The sequence below is a fragment of the Adelges cooleyi genome, unplaced genomic scaffold, assembly GCF_023614345.1.
Source record: "Adelges cooleyi isolate 19-005CV unplaced genomic scaffold, UGA_ACOO_1.1 ACOO_flye_CR_arks_rails_tigmint_CR_PRNA_30, whole genome shotgun sequence".
NCBI classification, from domain to species: domain Eukaryota; kingdom Metazoa; phylum Arthropoda; class Insecta; order Hemiptera; family Adelgidae; genus Adelges; species Adelges cooleyi.
The window spans coordinates 24,274,001-24,290,122 of NW_026095971.1; the positions used below are offsets into that span (position 1 = coordinate 24,274,001).

The 16,122-nt window shown below is 28.4% G+C and overlaps 2 protein-coding genes and 1 long non-coding RNA gene across 7 annotated transcripts in view; 2 read left to right on the plus strand and 1 right to left on the minus strand.

Moving 5' to 3' along the window:
- Positions 1–11,880, plus strand: part of LOC126838978 (uncharacterized) — a 38,918-nt gene extending 27,038 nt beyond the window's left edge. Inside the window, exons 1-4 of one of the 2 annotated variants that reach the window (XM_050573840.1) lie at positions 4,393–4,506; positions 8,450–8,655; positions 10,399–10,579; positions 11,580–11,880. In XM_050573840.1, coding sequence (XP_050429797.1) covers positions 8,524–8,655; positions 10,399–10,579; positions 11,580–11,728 — 462 coding nt within the window. In that variant the 5' untranslated portion in view covers positions 4,393–4,506; positions 8,450–8,523 and the 3' untranslated portion in view covers positions 11,729–11,880. Of the gene's footprint in view, positions 1–4,392; positions 4,507–8,449; positions 8,656–10,398; positions 10,580–11,579 lie in introns of those variants that run through there. The other variant, XM_050573841.1, reaches the window with a different exon arrangement.
- The window catches only part of LOC126838976 (uncharacterized), a 124,140-nt gene that overhangs the window by 77,757 nt on the left and 30,261 nt on the right, over positions 1–16,122 (plus strand). The gene's annotated exons all lie outside the window — the stretch shown is intronic.
- Positions 1–16,122, minus strand: part of LOC126838979 (uncharacterized) — a 91,011-nt gene that overhangs the window by 25,460 nt on the left and 49,429 nt on the right. The window lies entirely within an intron of this gene.

Genomic DNA, 16,122 nt, shown 5'->3' on the forward strand with positions numbered 1-16,122 from the left:
CCGAAATTAACTTACTACTACTATTTACTTATACAACTTTCTTAGTGTGCTGGTTTATACTATGCTTGGTTTGAACCTACTGACCACAGATTCAAATCGAATTGTTTATTTGAAAGTAATTTTATCACTGTAACCTCCCCGTCCCCACAATTCCACTGTACTGGCTTTATTATACATATAGATTTAGCTGATCAGTCAGACATCGTACCACAATATAACATAATGTTGAAAACAATGTGTACAATTGCATAAAATGTATTATCTACTCTCAACATACTGCTCTGGCTACTAATTGTGTTTAAATAAAATATCGAAATAATCGAAAACTAGAAAAAAAATAAAATATAGACCATGATAAATGTCTTGCATATTAACTATTATCTTCAGCTATATATAATATACAGGGTGATCCACTTATCGTGTACTACTCTATATCTCATTAAAATTATTTTTTTCATATTTTTTTTATACAATGTGTCCTCAATTTTTCACAATTATTTTTTGGTTTTACCTCATCCCAACTTACTTTTTTTGCTGGCAATTTTTGAAACTTAAAAGGTCACGTACATATTTGATTAACTTTTTAAATTGAGAATAATATACTAAAATTGTTGACTGGTCGATAACCAGTTTCAGATAACTATTTATTTTCACATACACACCTAGCATGAATGTAGACCATTTATATATTTTCAAGGGAAGGCAGCTAAAGAAAATTTTGGGGGAGAGATATTTCTTTAGCCGTCCTCCCTTGAAAATACATAAATGTTCTACATTCATACTAAGTGTGAAAATCACTGTTCATTAAACGCTTCTATGCAAATCTGTCGATAGTAGGTTCAAACCAGTTTAAGCAAACCTGATTCTATTTTTCAGACTTAAATCCCTAAAACTGCTATCCCTTCTTTGCCTTCTAGATTAACGAGTTTATGATATTTTTTTTGGTTTATCAATGTTTATTGGCAGCATTATTGTTAAAGAATATTCCACAGAATTTTGGAACTAAAAAGACTGTTTTTATAACGTTTTTATGAACTCACAATCTTGTTTGTCGTTCCGGGTGGAATCTTGCAACTCAAATTTGGAGTACTTCCTGATTAGCTATCCGGCTGAAACTTCCAGGGTAGCTCACAAATCGATGACAATGCATTATTAGTCCACAAGAGGTTTAAAATTCCATCCCTAAAGGGGGTTAAAATGGGGTCGATTCCTTGTCCGTCGTTCCGGGTGGAATCTTGCAATTCAAAAAGACTTATTTCTCACCCGCCAGCAAAAATTACGCGTGGTGCGTTTGGACGTGAACGGTGCTCAGATATGAGTGGTACCGGGTTTAAACCAGTTCCCATCATTACACTTTTTTGCATTTTCTTATAACTTGTATTCAACTATTATGACAATTTATACAGTAATAAATCTAAAATTATAAGCTTTTAAATTTATTACTATTTCTTATGATAATCCTTTTGACCATGCAGCCTTTTCTAATGTAATCACCGCTTACAAACGAAATGGACTGATTTTATTATATAATATTGTAATAATATTATTTATATGTAAAATATATGTATAATAATATGTATATTCATTATATAGCATTGTACATTTAAATATATAGGTACGCTCATACGAAAACGAAAAAGAACAAAATAACTAAAGTAGATTAAAAAATTAATCGAAAAATAACGTTTTTATGCGCCTTAAAAAGTACAAAAAAACCCTCGGGGGTCTTGATAACCAAATAGGACAGGTGAATTAGAAAAACGTGGGGCGCATCTTTACTACTTCACACGTCTGAATATATAATAACATTCTCTTCTCATTAATAACTACCTTAACTCATAATTCATGCACATCCTCTTTTCTCTTCTAAATAAAATAATACTTAATGACATGTCATGTAAATTTGAGCACCACATTACTTTAAATGTTAAGCAAGTAAGTAGTTAACAAAAAAATTGAAGCAACCTACATAAAACAAACTTTGGAGAGAATAGCAATTAAGTCTTTTCAATTTGCAATGAAATTTATGGCAAGTGGCACGGAAATCCATTAAATTTAATTTCCGATAAAAAGTCATACTATCACTTTCTGATCCGTTCGGTTAGAGAGACAGCATTATGAGAGACAACCTAATGCATTTATTAGCATTAACATGAAAGCTTAGGTTTTAATATCTAAGTAGAAAGATGCGTCCTATGTTTTTCTAGTTCACCTGTCCTATTTGGTTATCAAGACCCCCGAGGGTTATTTTATACTTTTTAAGGCGCATAAAAACGTTATTTTTAGATTCATTTTTTAATCTACTTTATTAAAAAGCTAGAAAGCATTGTAATTTTTGTGGGTGTTTTATTAATATTATTTTCTGTTTAAACGATTTCTGCTTTATAAAATTGCTACACGAAAAAATCAGTTTAGTGGCTTGGGTGATATCGCGAGTACAAAAAAAAAATAAAAAAAATTGTATGTATACAGTTGATCGCAACCGATCCTTACATCGTATTTTGTTATTGGATTTTTTTGTTAAGCATAGCTAGTGAAAACATTGGGCGATTGTGTACACAGCACGGTATAGCTGAGTCTTGAACACAAAAACAACAGCTAACTTAACACAGAACCAAAATTTAACAGTGAATACTATTCGACCTAAATATAATTTTTAGCAAAAAAAAAAATATGTTAAATTCAATTTTCTTATACTCTTGATAAACTTCATAAAGGCATAGCACTGGGTAACATTTTTAAATTTGACAAAATTCTCAGGGAGTTCTAAGAGTTTTTAAATGGCCTGAAGTTTCCTAGAGCTTCCCCTCTCTCCAATTTAAGGAGCTGATAGGTAGTTTTTTAGGAAAATATTTTAAAGGGGATGCCTGAAATTTGCTCGCTTCGCTCCGTTATATTACAGCCCTTAACTTAAAAATTGAAAGTTTAGTATGAGAAACGTTAACAATTTTAATAATACAAATCAACTAGTTTATAAAAAAAAAAATAACAATATTGATACCATTTTACTTTTATTAGCCACCTTATCGATTATTTCATCCGAGTTTACACTGTTTAAAAACCCTATCTCGATATACATGACCCTACGACTGTCTAATAAATGACGAGGTGCTCCTTAGTATGGTTTAACATATTACAGTTTTGAGAAATCATGATCACATCTTTATTGTTTGCAGCGGTGCAACTAGATGTTCAGGTAAACCAGTTTAAAACCAAATGATATGTCCTCATGACCTTGCCGCTTGAATTTATAACACTGTATTTGGAAAATTACCATTCTACAAACGCTTTCCCATTACTTCTCTAAACATAATTTTTATCTAGGTCCTAGGTTTACATTAATATTTGAAGGCGCCATCTGAGAGCATGGGGGTGCTATACTTTTTATATAGTACTAGTGAAAATTAGATATTTTTATCAATTGTTGTTTAATATTATTTTTTAAATTCATACAATTAATTTGGGTGTTGAAATGGCCACGACAATTAACAATTATAGCATAATAATACATTATTATTTGGAAAGTAAACCATAAATGAATACACAATCCTTAAAAAAGTTAGTTTATGGCTGTGTTGAAAAGCTGTAACTTTTATGTTTGACGATATTTTAGAGAAAAAGCAGCGTTATGACCTCAAAAACATTCACCTCTTTACATTGTTTTGTATATAAATATTTAAACTCTAATTTCAACCTAAATGAATTGAAATTCTATGTGATGTAATTTTATGATATTGTTGAAAAAATAACAATAATAACCCCAGTACAGTGGGATTGGGGCATAGTGGGGACGGAGGCACAGGTATATAGGAATTATTATATCTAAAAACGATAAATTAAAAAACCATTAGTAGAAAATGCAGTATGTTGGGAGTAGATAATATATTTTATGAAATTGATCACATAGTTTTCAAACTAATGTTAAACTGTGTTACGATATCTGATAAAATCACTTTTAATTAAACGCTTCTATGCGAATCTGTAGATAGTACATTTAAACCAGTTTAGTCCGATCTAATTCTAATTTTCAAACCTAAATCCCTAATAGTGCTATCCCTTATTTGCCTTTGAGAGGGACGAGTTTATGATCTTTTTTTTAGTTTATCAATATTTATGGGCAGCATTATGTTTAAAGATTATTCCACAAAATTTTAGAATTATAAAGACTTTTTTAAATAAGGTATAAAGTGTTGTAGATTTCTGTTAAAAAATATGTTATTGTTTTTGGTGTGTTTCTCGATTTTTGTTATGATACCGCGAGTACAGGCAAAACAAAAAACACATAATATTAAGTAACTACAATAACTTCTCAGCTCCGCATCGAGTCTAAGCAAATTAAGCATTTGTGTAAATAAACGAACACAGTTACACTGCAAAAATTTATTAGGATTCTGATTTTCTGGTTGAAGTATAAGCCCATCGATAATTCGCAAGTAGAACATTTAGTTTTAAAAGCTGACAAAGTCGATTGTTGTCCTAGAACCTTTTACCAACTCCACAATTTAAGTAAGTATTTCTATTAAATTCTAATAATTGTAATTTCGGTAAAATTAAAAAAAAGACATTAACCTAATGAGTCAAAAGTAATGGTGTTAAAATCAGCAATAAGGACTTTTTGCTGCTAGTTATTTTTTTATCAATTCTTAATCGTTTTACAAAATCCACATTTTGGAGAGAATTCTTTAATAGATTTTGGTTTTTGTCGATATTTGGATTGAATTGTTCTAAAGGATGTGTATTGAAAAAGGGCAGTTTTTAAAATCGTTTTCATAATATCTCAATAAAGTAGATTTGCGTATTCAACCAAGATAAAAAAATATAACTTTGCAGGGAACTTAATTTAGCATAATACACATGTACAGTTTTTTTATTTTTAATATTTATCTGTAATCGCCAAAAATGAAATTTCAACATATTTCACATATTTTTCTTATCAGTTTATTAATCACTATCTAAGTAACTATACACCTAATACCTATAACTAATATTGCAAAACATTATTTTTAATTGAATGAACACTAAATATGTAAGTTGTAAGAGACTGATAGCCATTACTTAATAATCGATTGTAGGCGGCGGACACTGTTACAGACATTCTATAGAATAATAATTATGTTATTATTATAAAAGGTAGGATTACTTGCCTTATAAGTTTGTATCCACTGGCATATAATATTGAGTCGGTTGATTAAACAATTAATTTCTCTAAATTCATAAAAAAAGGTCTTCTTGGTAAGATTATCTAGAAATAATAGATCTCATGAGCTCAAGTTCTTCAGAAGGTCAATTACACATGTGCTTGGAGAGCTTAGTCCGTTACAGTATAGCCAATATTTTATATTATGAAAGTTTAATTATTGCTACCGAATCAATTGGCATATTACATAATATTAAAATACATTATTTTTAATGCATATATCTTAATATATAATTAATAAAATCCTCTATTTCTGTACCAACTATTGAATAGAAATTTCATGATTCATTTGGTATCAAACCAAGGGCTAGAGTGGAGAACACACTAATAGTAGTTAAAGAACATTTTTTTTTATAGTTAGTGTTGACTTCTAAATAATAATGATTCAACTGAACAAAACTATAAAAAAAAAAAAAAATGCCATAACAAGTGTATTGGACATAGATGGATTTCCGTCTCAAGTTATTTCATGCAAAAAAAAAGCGAAGAAAATGATTTTCAAATGTTCCTTTTTTATTGAAAATATGCAAATTTTAAAAATGATGTTGCTTTATTAAATCCTGTTCAAATCACTATACCGGTATTTAAGGCTACCATGACTAGATTAAGGTCTTAAATAATAGCATTCCAGTTTTATGTATATATCTATTCAGTATGCGATTTTAATACCTTTGTAGAAAATAAATTATCGTTAAAAAGGTAGAAATCATTATAAAGTTGCTAACAATTGTTGGAATTTGAGTGTTGGAGTTAATTTGGATAATATAAAAATTAACACAAGTTGTATAGTAATAAATAAAGATTTGTTATACACAGTTGGCTTACACAAACATTATAAAAAAAATGAGTAAATAAGATATCCCCGGACCTCCCTTTTATATAAAACCAAAAGAATATTGTAGAACAAAAATTGTATACAATGCAATACTACAATTGACGTCAATTTACACGCGAATTTTTTTAATAACAACTGATTGGCTGATTATATAAATTACGCCATTATATTTTACTTATTAAGAAAACAAGTTTATCTAAACAATATAAATGAGCACTTTCTAAGAAGAACATAATATAAATTATTTATTGAATATTTCAACACCCTACCTCAATGAATAATTTCTATAGGTCCACCTTCTCCTTCAACTGACTGACTCCCATTGTTAACCGTAACATCTCAAACCTCTGTTTTGCCAATGGTTTAGTTAGGATGTCTGTAACCTGAATCTGCGTGTCAATATTTTGTAGTTGAAATAGACCTTCCTCGTACTTCTCTCGAATGAAATGATACCGCGTCTGAATGTGTTTTGTTCGTCGATGAAACTCCAGATTTTTCACTAAACGTAAATCTCTTTGATTATCAATGAATAAAATTGTTTGAATATTTTTTAATGAAATTAAACTTTATATCAAATAAGTTAACCATATCATTGACTTAATCGCTTCACAAATACCTAAGTATTCCGATTCTGTGGTTGATTAGGCTACCGTTTGTTGTCGTTGCGATGTCCAAGAAATGACAGTTGATTCAAGTCTAAATACATAACCTGATGTTGACCTCCTAGTTTGTACACAATTTGCAAAATCCGCATCACTAAAAATTTCCATACACAACAGCTGTTTAGTACTATCCAAACATAACCCATAATTATTTGTTCGTTTTAAATAGCGCAAAATACGTTTCACCATGTTCCAATGTACTGGTTTTGGCTCTGATAAAAAACGACTAACATAGCTAACAGCATATGCTATATCTGGTCTCGTTACTGTTGCTAAAAACAATAAACAACCGACCGCTTGTCGAAATGGAATTTGATCACCCGTTTGTTTCAATTCATTATCTAGGTCAATTTTATTCGTTTTGTCTATAGGTATAGACAACTCCTTTGCCTCACGCATGTTAAAATGTTTATTTGTATGCCAAGAAAGTGTTCAAAATTACTCACTTTTACCTCGAATTCAGCTTTTAAATGTTACAAGAGTACTGTAATTGTTTATTCATCTCTTGCTGCCAAAACACCATCGTCAACAAGAATTGCTAAAAACATGCTTTTATTTTCGACGGTAAACCGTCGCAGAAACACAAAAAAATACAAGTTCGAGCAAAATAATTGTATAAGTTGAACATTTTTAAAAATAGTAATAAAAAAAAAAGGAAAAGATATACCATCACTTGATAATGAGTAAAAATCCCTAAAAAATTAGTTTGACATGCATAGATTTACTTATTTTAATAAATCTGTTTCCTTTTCGTTGCACACTTGAGAGTTAAGTTATTTAAAGGTAAAATCGTCTGATAGGCTTCTCAGGCGATACAGCAAATATATAAACGAGACTTTAGGAATATTTGAGTGTAGATATATGGCTAAGCCATCCATCCCGTCTTCGGGTCTACTAATTTAACCCTATCTACTCTCGTTTCGGCCTAGCATAGCCAACTAGCCAAACAAACACGTTAAAATTTGGTAGAGGCGCCGGGCCTCTGTAAAATAGATAATACGTTTCGAAATTTTAAAATAATTTTTAAAAAACCCTGAAAAAATCCTAACTAACATCATAAAATATATACTGAAGTATGAAATTGATGTGACACGGTACACGGTCAGCAGACAAAACATCGGATATTTTAAGGAGGATAACCGACAATCGAAACGGACATTTTCTTAGGGCAACTGTAGGAAACCCATCCCGTATCGCGGTTAAGAACCAATTGTCCTCTTCTAGTCTAAATGGAACAAGGCTATCGGACTCCCAGTCCTTAGATCAAAACGTAACCCCGGGCTTTCAGCACTGTCATTACAGAAAAATAAATCGACCGAAAACTATGCTGCTACGGCAAACAGGAATATAGAATAATTACCCAGGAAGATTTTTTAAGCGGTGTTTATCCAGTTTTAACACTGAAACAGTATAGCACTAGTTACTAATGCATGACAACAGATAACTGATATTCTACTCATTTTAAATACATACTAAAACCCAGAGATTTATAATCTTGATATTTGGGGCATTTGGGTTTTCTGACCTATTTTCCGTAAAATTAAAAAAATTACGTTTACACACCTCACTAAAGATATCGGTATACTATTATGGATTTTATACAGCAAATATACTTCTGTACTCATTTGCATAATTGTGCAAAAATTAAATTCTGTGCGAATAATGCTACAACAAAAAAATTTAAAGATATCATATTTTATATACTTGTGTACTCGTATAATATTCTTCATTTTTTTTCTATTCTATATAAAACAGGCATTCAAAGACAGTAAAATTCATTCGATTGGTGTTGCAATTTAACTTCAAATAATACTTTATAGACAAACACAATGTTTTTCAAGTTCTCTCTTTCGTTTCTAATTTGTACCATAGCGGTTAGCTGTATGCATACAGGCCAACCTGAAGCATCAGGTTCAGCTGTATCTAAAGAGAAAACTGTATTGACACCGGAGGATTTAAGGGTAATTTATAATATTTTTTTAAAACTATTAGGTTTTTTCAATATTATTCTGAATCGTTTATAATATAATGATAAAATTTGCCTAAATAGACACTCTCTAGGAAACTACTATTATTTTAGCTTAAAGACTACCAAATAAAATTCGTCATAAATACTTGAAATCAAAATTATTTTCTATCATTGTCTTTTAAAAAATGCTTTTAATATATTAGATTAAAACTAGAGTCGTAACTTAATCATTTGAGTAAAATTCATTAAATATAATAAATGTTAAACCATAAAAATGTATACATTTTACTACTTGTAAATTACTAAGTATTAAGTTCTATCACTCTTTAATTTAATAATTTAATTATTAGTATCCGTAATTCCAACATTTATAATAAATGTAAATTTTTGTTAACTTAAAGTATACGTTTGTGTTGTATAAAAAAAATGAACTCATTCCAGATTAATTTTTATGTATATTTTTTATTTGGTTATTAAAACATTAAAGCTAATAATAGTATAATTTTTTAAACAGCTAAAGTGTATTTGATTTATTTATTATTTTAAATATTAATTTATAACAAATAAGTCTTTAATAATTTTCTAATTTTTTTTATATTATATTATATTATAAAGTATAATATGTTTGCTATAAAATGTTACACACATTGTTTTGATTTTCTATTTACTTTTATAACATGATTACAACAGCATTTAATAAAATTATTTTTATAATGCTACTACTTGATACTGATACTTGGTACACCAGCATTTATAATTTAATTTTTTTCTAATTTTTTAAAAAAAAAAACAACTATTTTTTTGGTTTCTTTTTTTTTTAATCTTATTAGTAAAAAAAATACAAAAATTAAAAATATAAATTCGCTTTTACCCCTCCCAAAAAAGCACATAAGTAAAACTTACACTTTTGCTTCTATTAAATTAATAACATTTAATATTTTTATAATTTTTAATATTTATTAAATTATAATTTATATATTTTTTTTATAAATCACCCAATATCTCATAGGGTTTAATAAGAATTTAAAATTACTTTTTTCATATGTTTTTTATACATACTGATCTCAATTCTTCAAACATTTTTTTTTATTTGCCCCCCTCCCAACTTAGTTTTTTTTATGCAACTTTTGGAATTTAAATGATGACGTATATATTTTATTAACGTTTTAAATTAAGAATAATGTAATTCAAATTTTGACTGTTCGATAACTAGTTTCGGAAAACTATTTTTGATATTATAAGAGTTTAAAAGTTAGGATGGGAGGGGAAGTGGAGTGTAGTATTATTTTTATCTGCGCGCATTTCCCAACTGCACTTCCCCTCCCATCCTAACTTTAAAATTCATATAACTTAAAAAAATAATTATCCGAAACTGGTCATCGACCTGTCAATTTTTTTAGTACATTATTTTCAATTTAAAAATTAATAACATACTTACGTTACCAATTAAGTTTTAAAAGTTGCTATCAAGTAAGACTTAGTTAGGAGGTGGTGAAAATAAAAAAAAATGTTAAAAATTGAGATCACAAAGTATAAAAACAGTATGGAAAAAAAAAATTAATATCTTATTAAACCCTATTAGATATCGGGTGGTTCATGATAAAAGAATCACCCTGTATATATATTTAATTTTTTGATTCTTATCTATTACGTGCTTATTTAAGTCTAATCGTATTTAAATATTATTATCAGATTTTTTATGGAACTAAACTTTGTGTTGAATAACAATTTTCAGCTTATAGATGAGGCGTTCACGAATGCTAGAAAATCGGTAAAAGTCGCACAAAAAAATACATCAAATGGATGTATAGGAGCTGATAATTATTACACGTACATGAGTGACAACCATGATGAATACGATTTTATAGCATTATACTTAGAGGACTATTTGGAAGAAGCTGAATCAGAACAATTTTGTAAAAAATATTTATGCACAGTTATATATCAATTAATAATATTTTTTTATCTTCGATGTGAAACTGTAAAGCAGTAATTGGTTTTAAGAAATTATTTTTATTCAAAAATACCATATAATATGTAACACACTATTAAATGTGGCGAGACCCAAAGTATGTTCAAAAGAAAATGATCTATAGATAAAGGCTTGGCTTAAAGTTATTTTCTAAGAAAGGTATTACATATTATTATATTTTAACAGCTTGCATACGAGTCCGCAACACCACGGAATACATTTTTATGTCTCGTTTCGCGGAGCACCGTTCGGTCCTTTTTTCCGCCTCGATTTCAAAGCCTTGATATCATTTGAAACATTTTCCGTTGCTAACCAAAAAAAAAAAACAATTGGTTTGTGACAATGGTAACCGCGGTACTCGAATACAGGTTTTTTATTAATTGGCCATAATTGATTTATTGGCAAAATGTTCACTTGGCTAGTTATTTTGAATCAATTCGTTAACCATTCAAGTTTGGTCGTTGTAAAAACAACACATAATTTAAAAAAATTAACATCTCCCACCGCATCCCCATCCCAACCACAACCCATCCTCATCCTCATCCTAAGCCTCGACCTCGACCTCATCCTTGACCACATCCCCATCCCAATTCCCACCCCCATCTCCATTACCCATATCTCTTATCTTATCAGATAAATCAGCTGTTATTTTTCGTTATGATAACCGGCGTCGATAATTGGTGTCGTCAATTCGTGTCGTTTTTTCCGTGTGTGTGCCATAGCAAAGACATAAAAATATCAAAAAAGTTAAATTTAAAACAAAATGACAGCCCCTTTGTTCGGACACAAATTTAGACAAATAAAACACACTATTATGAAAACAATATATTTTCAGCTGCACATTGAAGCTAGATAAAATATGTCATTGACAACTACATTATATTATGCCCCTATGATAACATATATTATTTATAATTAAAATCAACACTTTTGTTTTGTTTTAGATTGTATAGATTTACCAAAATTTCGTTATCTATTTAATAAGCATTGTGAGCTATTGGAAAAACCTGTTGCAGTAATTGCTGAAGAAAGAAAAGCGGCAATGGAAACAAAAGAAAAGGAAAAAGGGAAAGGAAATAGAAAAACTGTGTAAACTCAAAACGTATAGATCCTATTAAATCTGGAGATGAGCCAGACGGAGATGTCATGTCTGAAAAATAAATTAATATGTCTAATAATGTAATAGTTTTTTTTTAAATCTCTTAAATTATTATTAAGTTTTTTTTTCAAAATACAGTATATCATAACGACTTAAATAATTCCAAAATCTCTGTTTCTTTTCAAATAAACACAAAAAAGAAAAATGACTAAAATTTGTGTAGTAATTTAAAAAGGGACAAATTCGTACGAAATTATATAGGAATACCTAGCATTATTAAGTAGAACATCTACATCATGGTTAATATAACTCATTACGATACCGCTTTTTTAAATTATCAGCTAGCTAAAAGTTTGATTCTTCCTACTCTGCCTCAAAATGTATGGAACATAATCTACACATTTCCAAATCATGATAAAAAGAAGCAACTCATTTGAAAATTATACACAAAATTAAAAAAACACTCATAATTTGCATAACGAGATTTTGGTCTATCTAACCAAAACCTACGTTTTGTTCACATTTTAATTCGTTTGTTTTGTGTTAAGACTTGTAACACATAGTCATAATCTGTATAGTGTGTACTATGTATAAAGGGTATTCAAAAAGTTCAAAAAACGGTAAATTTTTAGAGTGGTTATTGATTCTTTTCAAATTTTGACTTTTGGATGTTGGTAGGTGTTATTTTATGCACATTTAAGGATGAAATCCAAAATCTTACCTAAAGTAGTTTGCGCATGCGTAGTATCAACTTTTAAAATTTAAAAGGCAACCCCTATATTTTTTGGCATTTTCTGTTAGCAATTAATATTTTGAATATAAAAATGTTCAAAACACTTTTTAAATAGAAATTATACTTTGATAATCAGATTTGGGTTTACATCCTCTGTGATCCCTACCACAAGACTTTTACCTATTTAGAATTTTATTTCCAAGTACAAAACGCAAGTAAGTTCGGGTATCCATGAGTGATGTAGAGTAACTTAGTCTATAGAACTATTGATCCATATTTTTATGAACGGAATCTTAATTAAAAGAAATAGGTAACTATTAAAAAATATAAAATGCCAACGTTGTTGAACAATTTACCGGCATAGAAACATCAAGTCTTTTTTGCTAGCAGCATATTGAATGGGAAACCAGAAAACTACTTAAAATTCTACGAATGTTCTATCGGAACTACCGACTTTAATTAAGTTAAAAGTCACTAAACATTCTGGTATTCATAATAACTAACAAGATTAACAAATTTAACTGAAGATTCTTTAAAATGCAGTTTACAAATATTTAAAGTATAGACAGTAGGAAAAAATGATAACTAGATTAGAGACCTAATCTAATACCTATAAACTGCAAACATTATGCACTCTCACCATAGCAGTAGTTTGTTTAGTACTTGTACCTCGGTTATTATTTGTTAAATGATTATGTTACTTTTTTAACCTACCTGTCTCTGGGTCGGAACAGGTGGGCAATCTGTAAATAAGAACCGTTTGTCTATCATTATTTTAAAATCTTTTATAGTGAATTTCTAGTTGTTAGAGTGTTATTGTCAATTGGACAATGCGAACATAAATATGAAATTTATGTGCTACCGGTTTTGGAAAACCGAAGAAAAATGATCATTATTAAGAGGGAATGTAGTATCTTTACCAAATCATAACTAATGAACAGACAAATAAAAATAAAAATTCAAACGCTAACATATTTTTAAATTTTTTGTCTACAAATTTATGCAATTCAAAAGATATGTTGCCATTTAAAATAAACAAAAATCCCCCTTTTTGGCTTATAAGGATTGGTAATAAAAAATTTAAAAATATTGAAAAGTAATTTACAATTTGTATCTAAAAATATTGGAAAAATATATTGTTTAAAATATTAATTTATTCCAATAAAATGAATGTCTTATACCTAATGAATCACTGTAAAACAAAATAATATTTAAAACCCTTCACCAAAATGAAAAAAATTTGTATGTTTTATGGTTAAGGGTTTTAAATTATATTTTAGAAATGAACATATGCTACATGTTATAAACTTAAAATAAAAAGATTTATGTTTAGATTTTTTTTACTTTTTTTTCCCGAATTTCTCTACTTAACTAAATTAAATACCGCCCCTTAAAACAATTAAGAAAGTACTAAAAATTGTCAAAAAACTTAGTAAGCTATAAGAAATTGATTTATGTTAACTAAAAAATAACGTTCAACTGTACAAGCTATTCGACAAGGTAACTTTAAAACGGTGTTTTAAATATTAGTTGGCAATTATTATTATACAGAATTAGTTTGAGTAACTACTTATTGTTCAACTAGGAAATCTCAAACCAAATTTCTGTAAAAAATTGTTTTTAAAATTGTTATTATTTTGATTTTGTTTATTTAAATTATGTTTTAATTACCCATGTCTAGTTAGTATTTTATGAACTGTACTATACTATTTATTTTCACTGTATGTCCATTATGAAAAAAATTTTTAAAAAAAAAACTATTTATCAACTAAAACAACAAGTTAAAATGTATACATATCTATAACTGTAGTAACCACAATTAAACTATAACTAATTGACGATCGGAATTAAAAAACTAACATTGCAAACTATAAATAATAAAAGTTTTAGAAAGTATATTTGTATTTAAACTTGTTCCAATATTTGTAGATACAAATTGTAGAATACTTTTCAATATTTTTTAAATGTTTATTACCAATCCTTATAAGCCAAAAAGGGGGATTTTTGTTTATTTTAAATGGCGACATATGTTTTGAATTGCATAAATTTGTAGACAAAAAATTTAAAAATATGATAGCGTTTGAATTTTAATTTGTCTGTTCCTTAGCTATGATTTTGTAAAGATACTACATTCCCTCTTAATAACGATAATTTTTCTTCGGTTTTCCAAAACCGGTAGCACATAAATTTCATATTTATGTTCGCATTGTCCAATTGCCAATAACATTCTAACAACTAGAAATTCACTATACCTAAAAGATTTTGAAATAATGATAGACAAACGATTCTTATCTACAGATTACCTACCTGTTGCGACACAGAGGAAGGTATGTTGAAAAAATAACATAGTCAGCTAACGAATAATAACCGAGGTACAAGTACCAAACAAACCACTGCTATGGTGAAAAATGAAAATACATAGTGTTAGCCGTTAACAGATATTAGATTAGGTCCCTAATCTAGTTATTATTTTTTTTCTACTATCTATACTCTACGTTCTACAATAACAACACAGTATAGATTAATATGTTATTATACAAGTTATTTTACTTTATGAAGTAAATAGTAACACTAAAACAGTCGTTTACAATCGCATAGTGAATACATTTGTGCGGACACCATGTGAACCCGTCGCTATTATTTTTTAGTTATGTTCATTATATTCAAAATATGTAGACATGTGCTGAATTATTTTATTCAAAATATAGAATTTTTGATTTAGTTTGTTTAGTATTTATTTTTTATAAAATTAACTTTATTTATAAAATAATACAATAAAACGGTAGAGTTGCTGCCTAAAGACTTAAGATATTTGTAAACTGCATTTTAAAAAATCTTCAGTTAAGTTTTTTAATCTTGTTAGTTATTATGGATAATTTTTTGTTTAATTAAAGTCTGTAGTTCCGATAGAAGATTCGTAGAATTTTAAGTTGTTTTCTAGTTTCCCATTCAATATGCTACTAGCAAAGACTTAATGTTTCTGTGACGGTTAATTGTTCAACAACGTTGACATTTTATTTTTTTTAATGAAATGATTCCAATATTATTAGAACCCAATAAGTGAAAATGTAAAATATATTATAATACAGAGCCTCAAGTCAGAGAATCATTGATGAATAAGTTTCTTAAAAAGAAACCCGTTCAAATAAAAAAAATATATAAGGCACAAAATAAACCTTGTGAGAGCTAATAATTTAAGTAAATAATTAACTCCTCCTAAAATATAAAGTATGTCCAACCAAATGTCTGGTTATTAACGGGCCACAATAAATTTGTAGTTGAAATAATTAATTCACATTTGTTCCTATAATCATTTAATTAGGCCGATTATTTATTTAGTTCTTCCCGCTAGAAATTTAACGTGTCCTTATATGGTCCCGTTTTTTAAGTAAGGCAATATTTAAAAAATGTTATTCAAGCTTAATAGAAATAGTTTAATTAAAGTATGACGCAAATGGCAATGTTTTTTGTATAATAACAGACCGTTCATATTTTTAAAAAACACCAAAGACGTGTAAAATATATATCTAGTAAAAAACCACTTTGGTTAGCGTTGTACAAAACATTTGAAATGTTTCCGATATTATTAGAACCCAATAAGTGAAAATGTTAAACATATATTATTATACAGAGCCTCAAGTCAGAATATCATTAA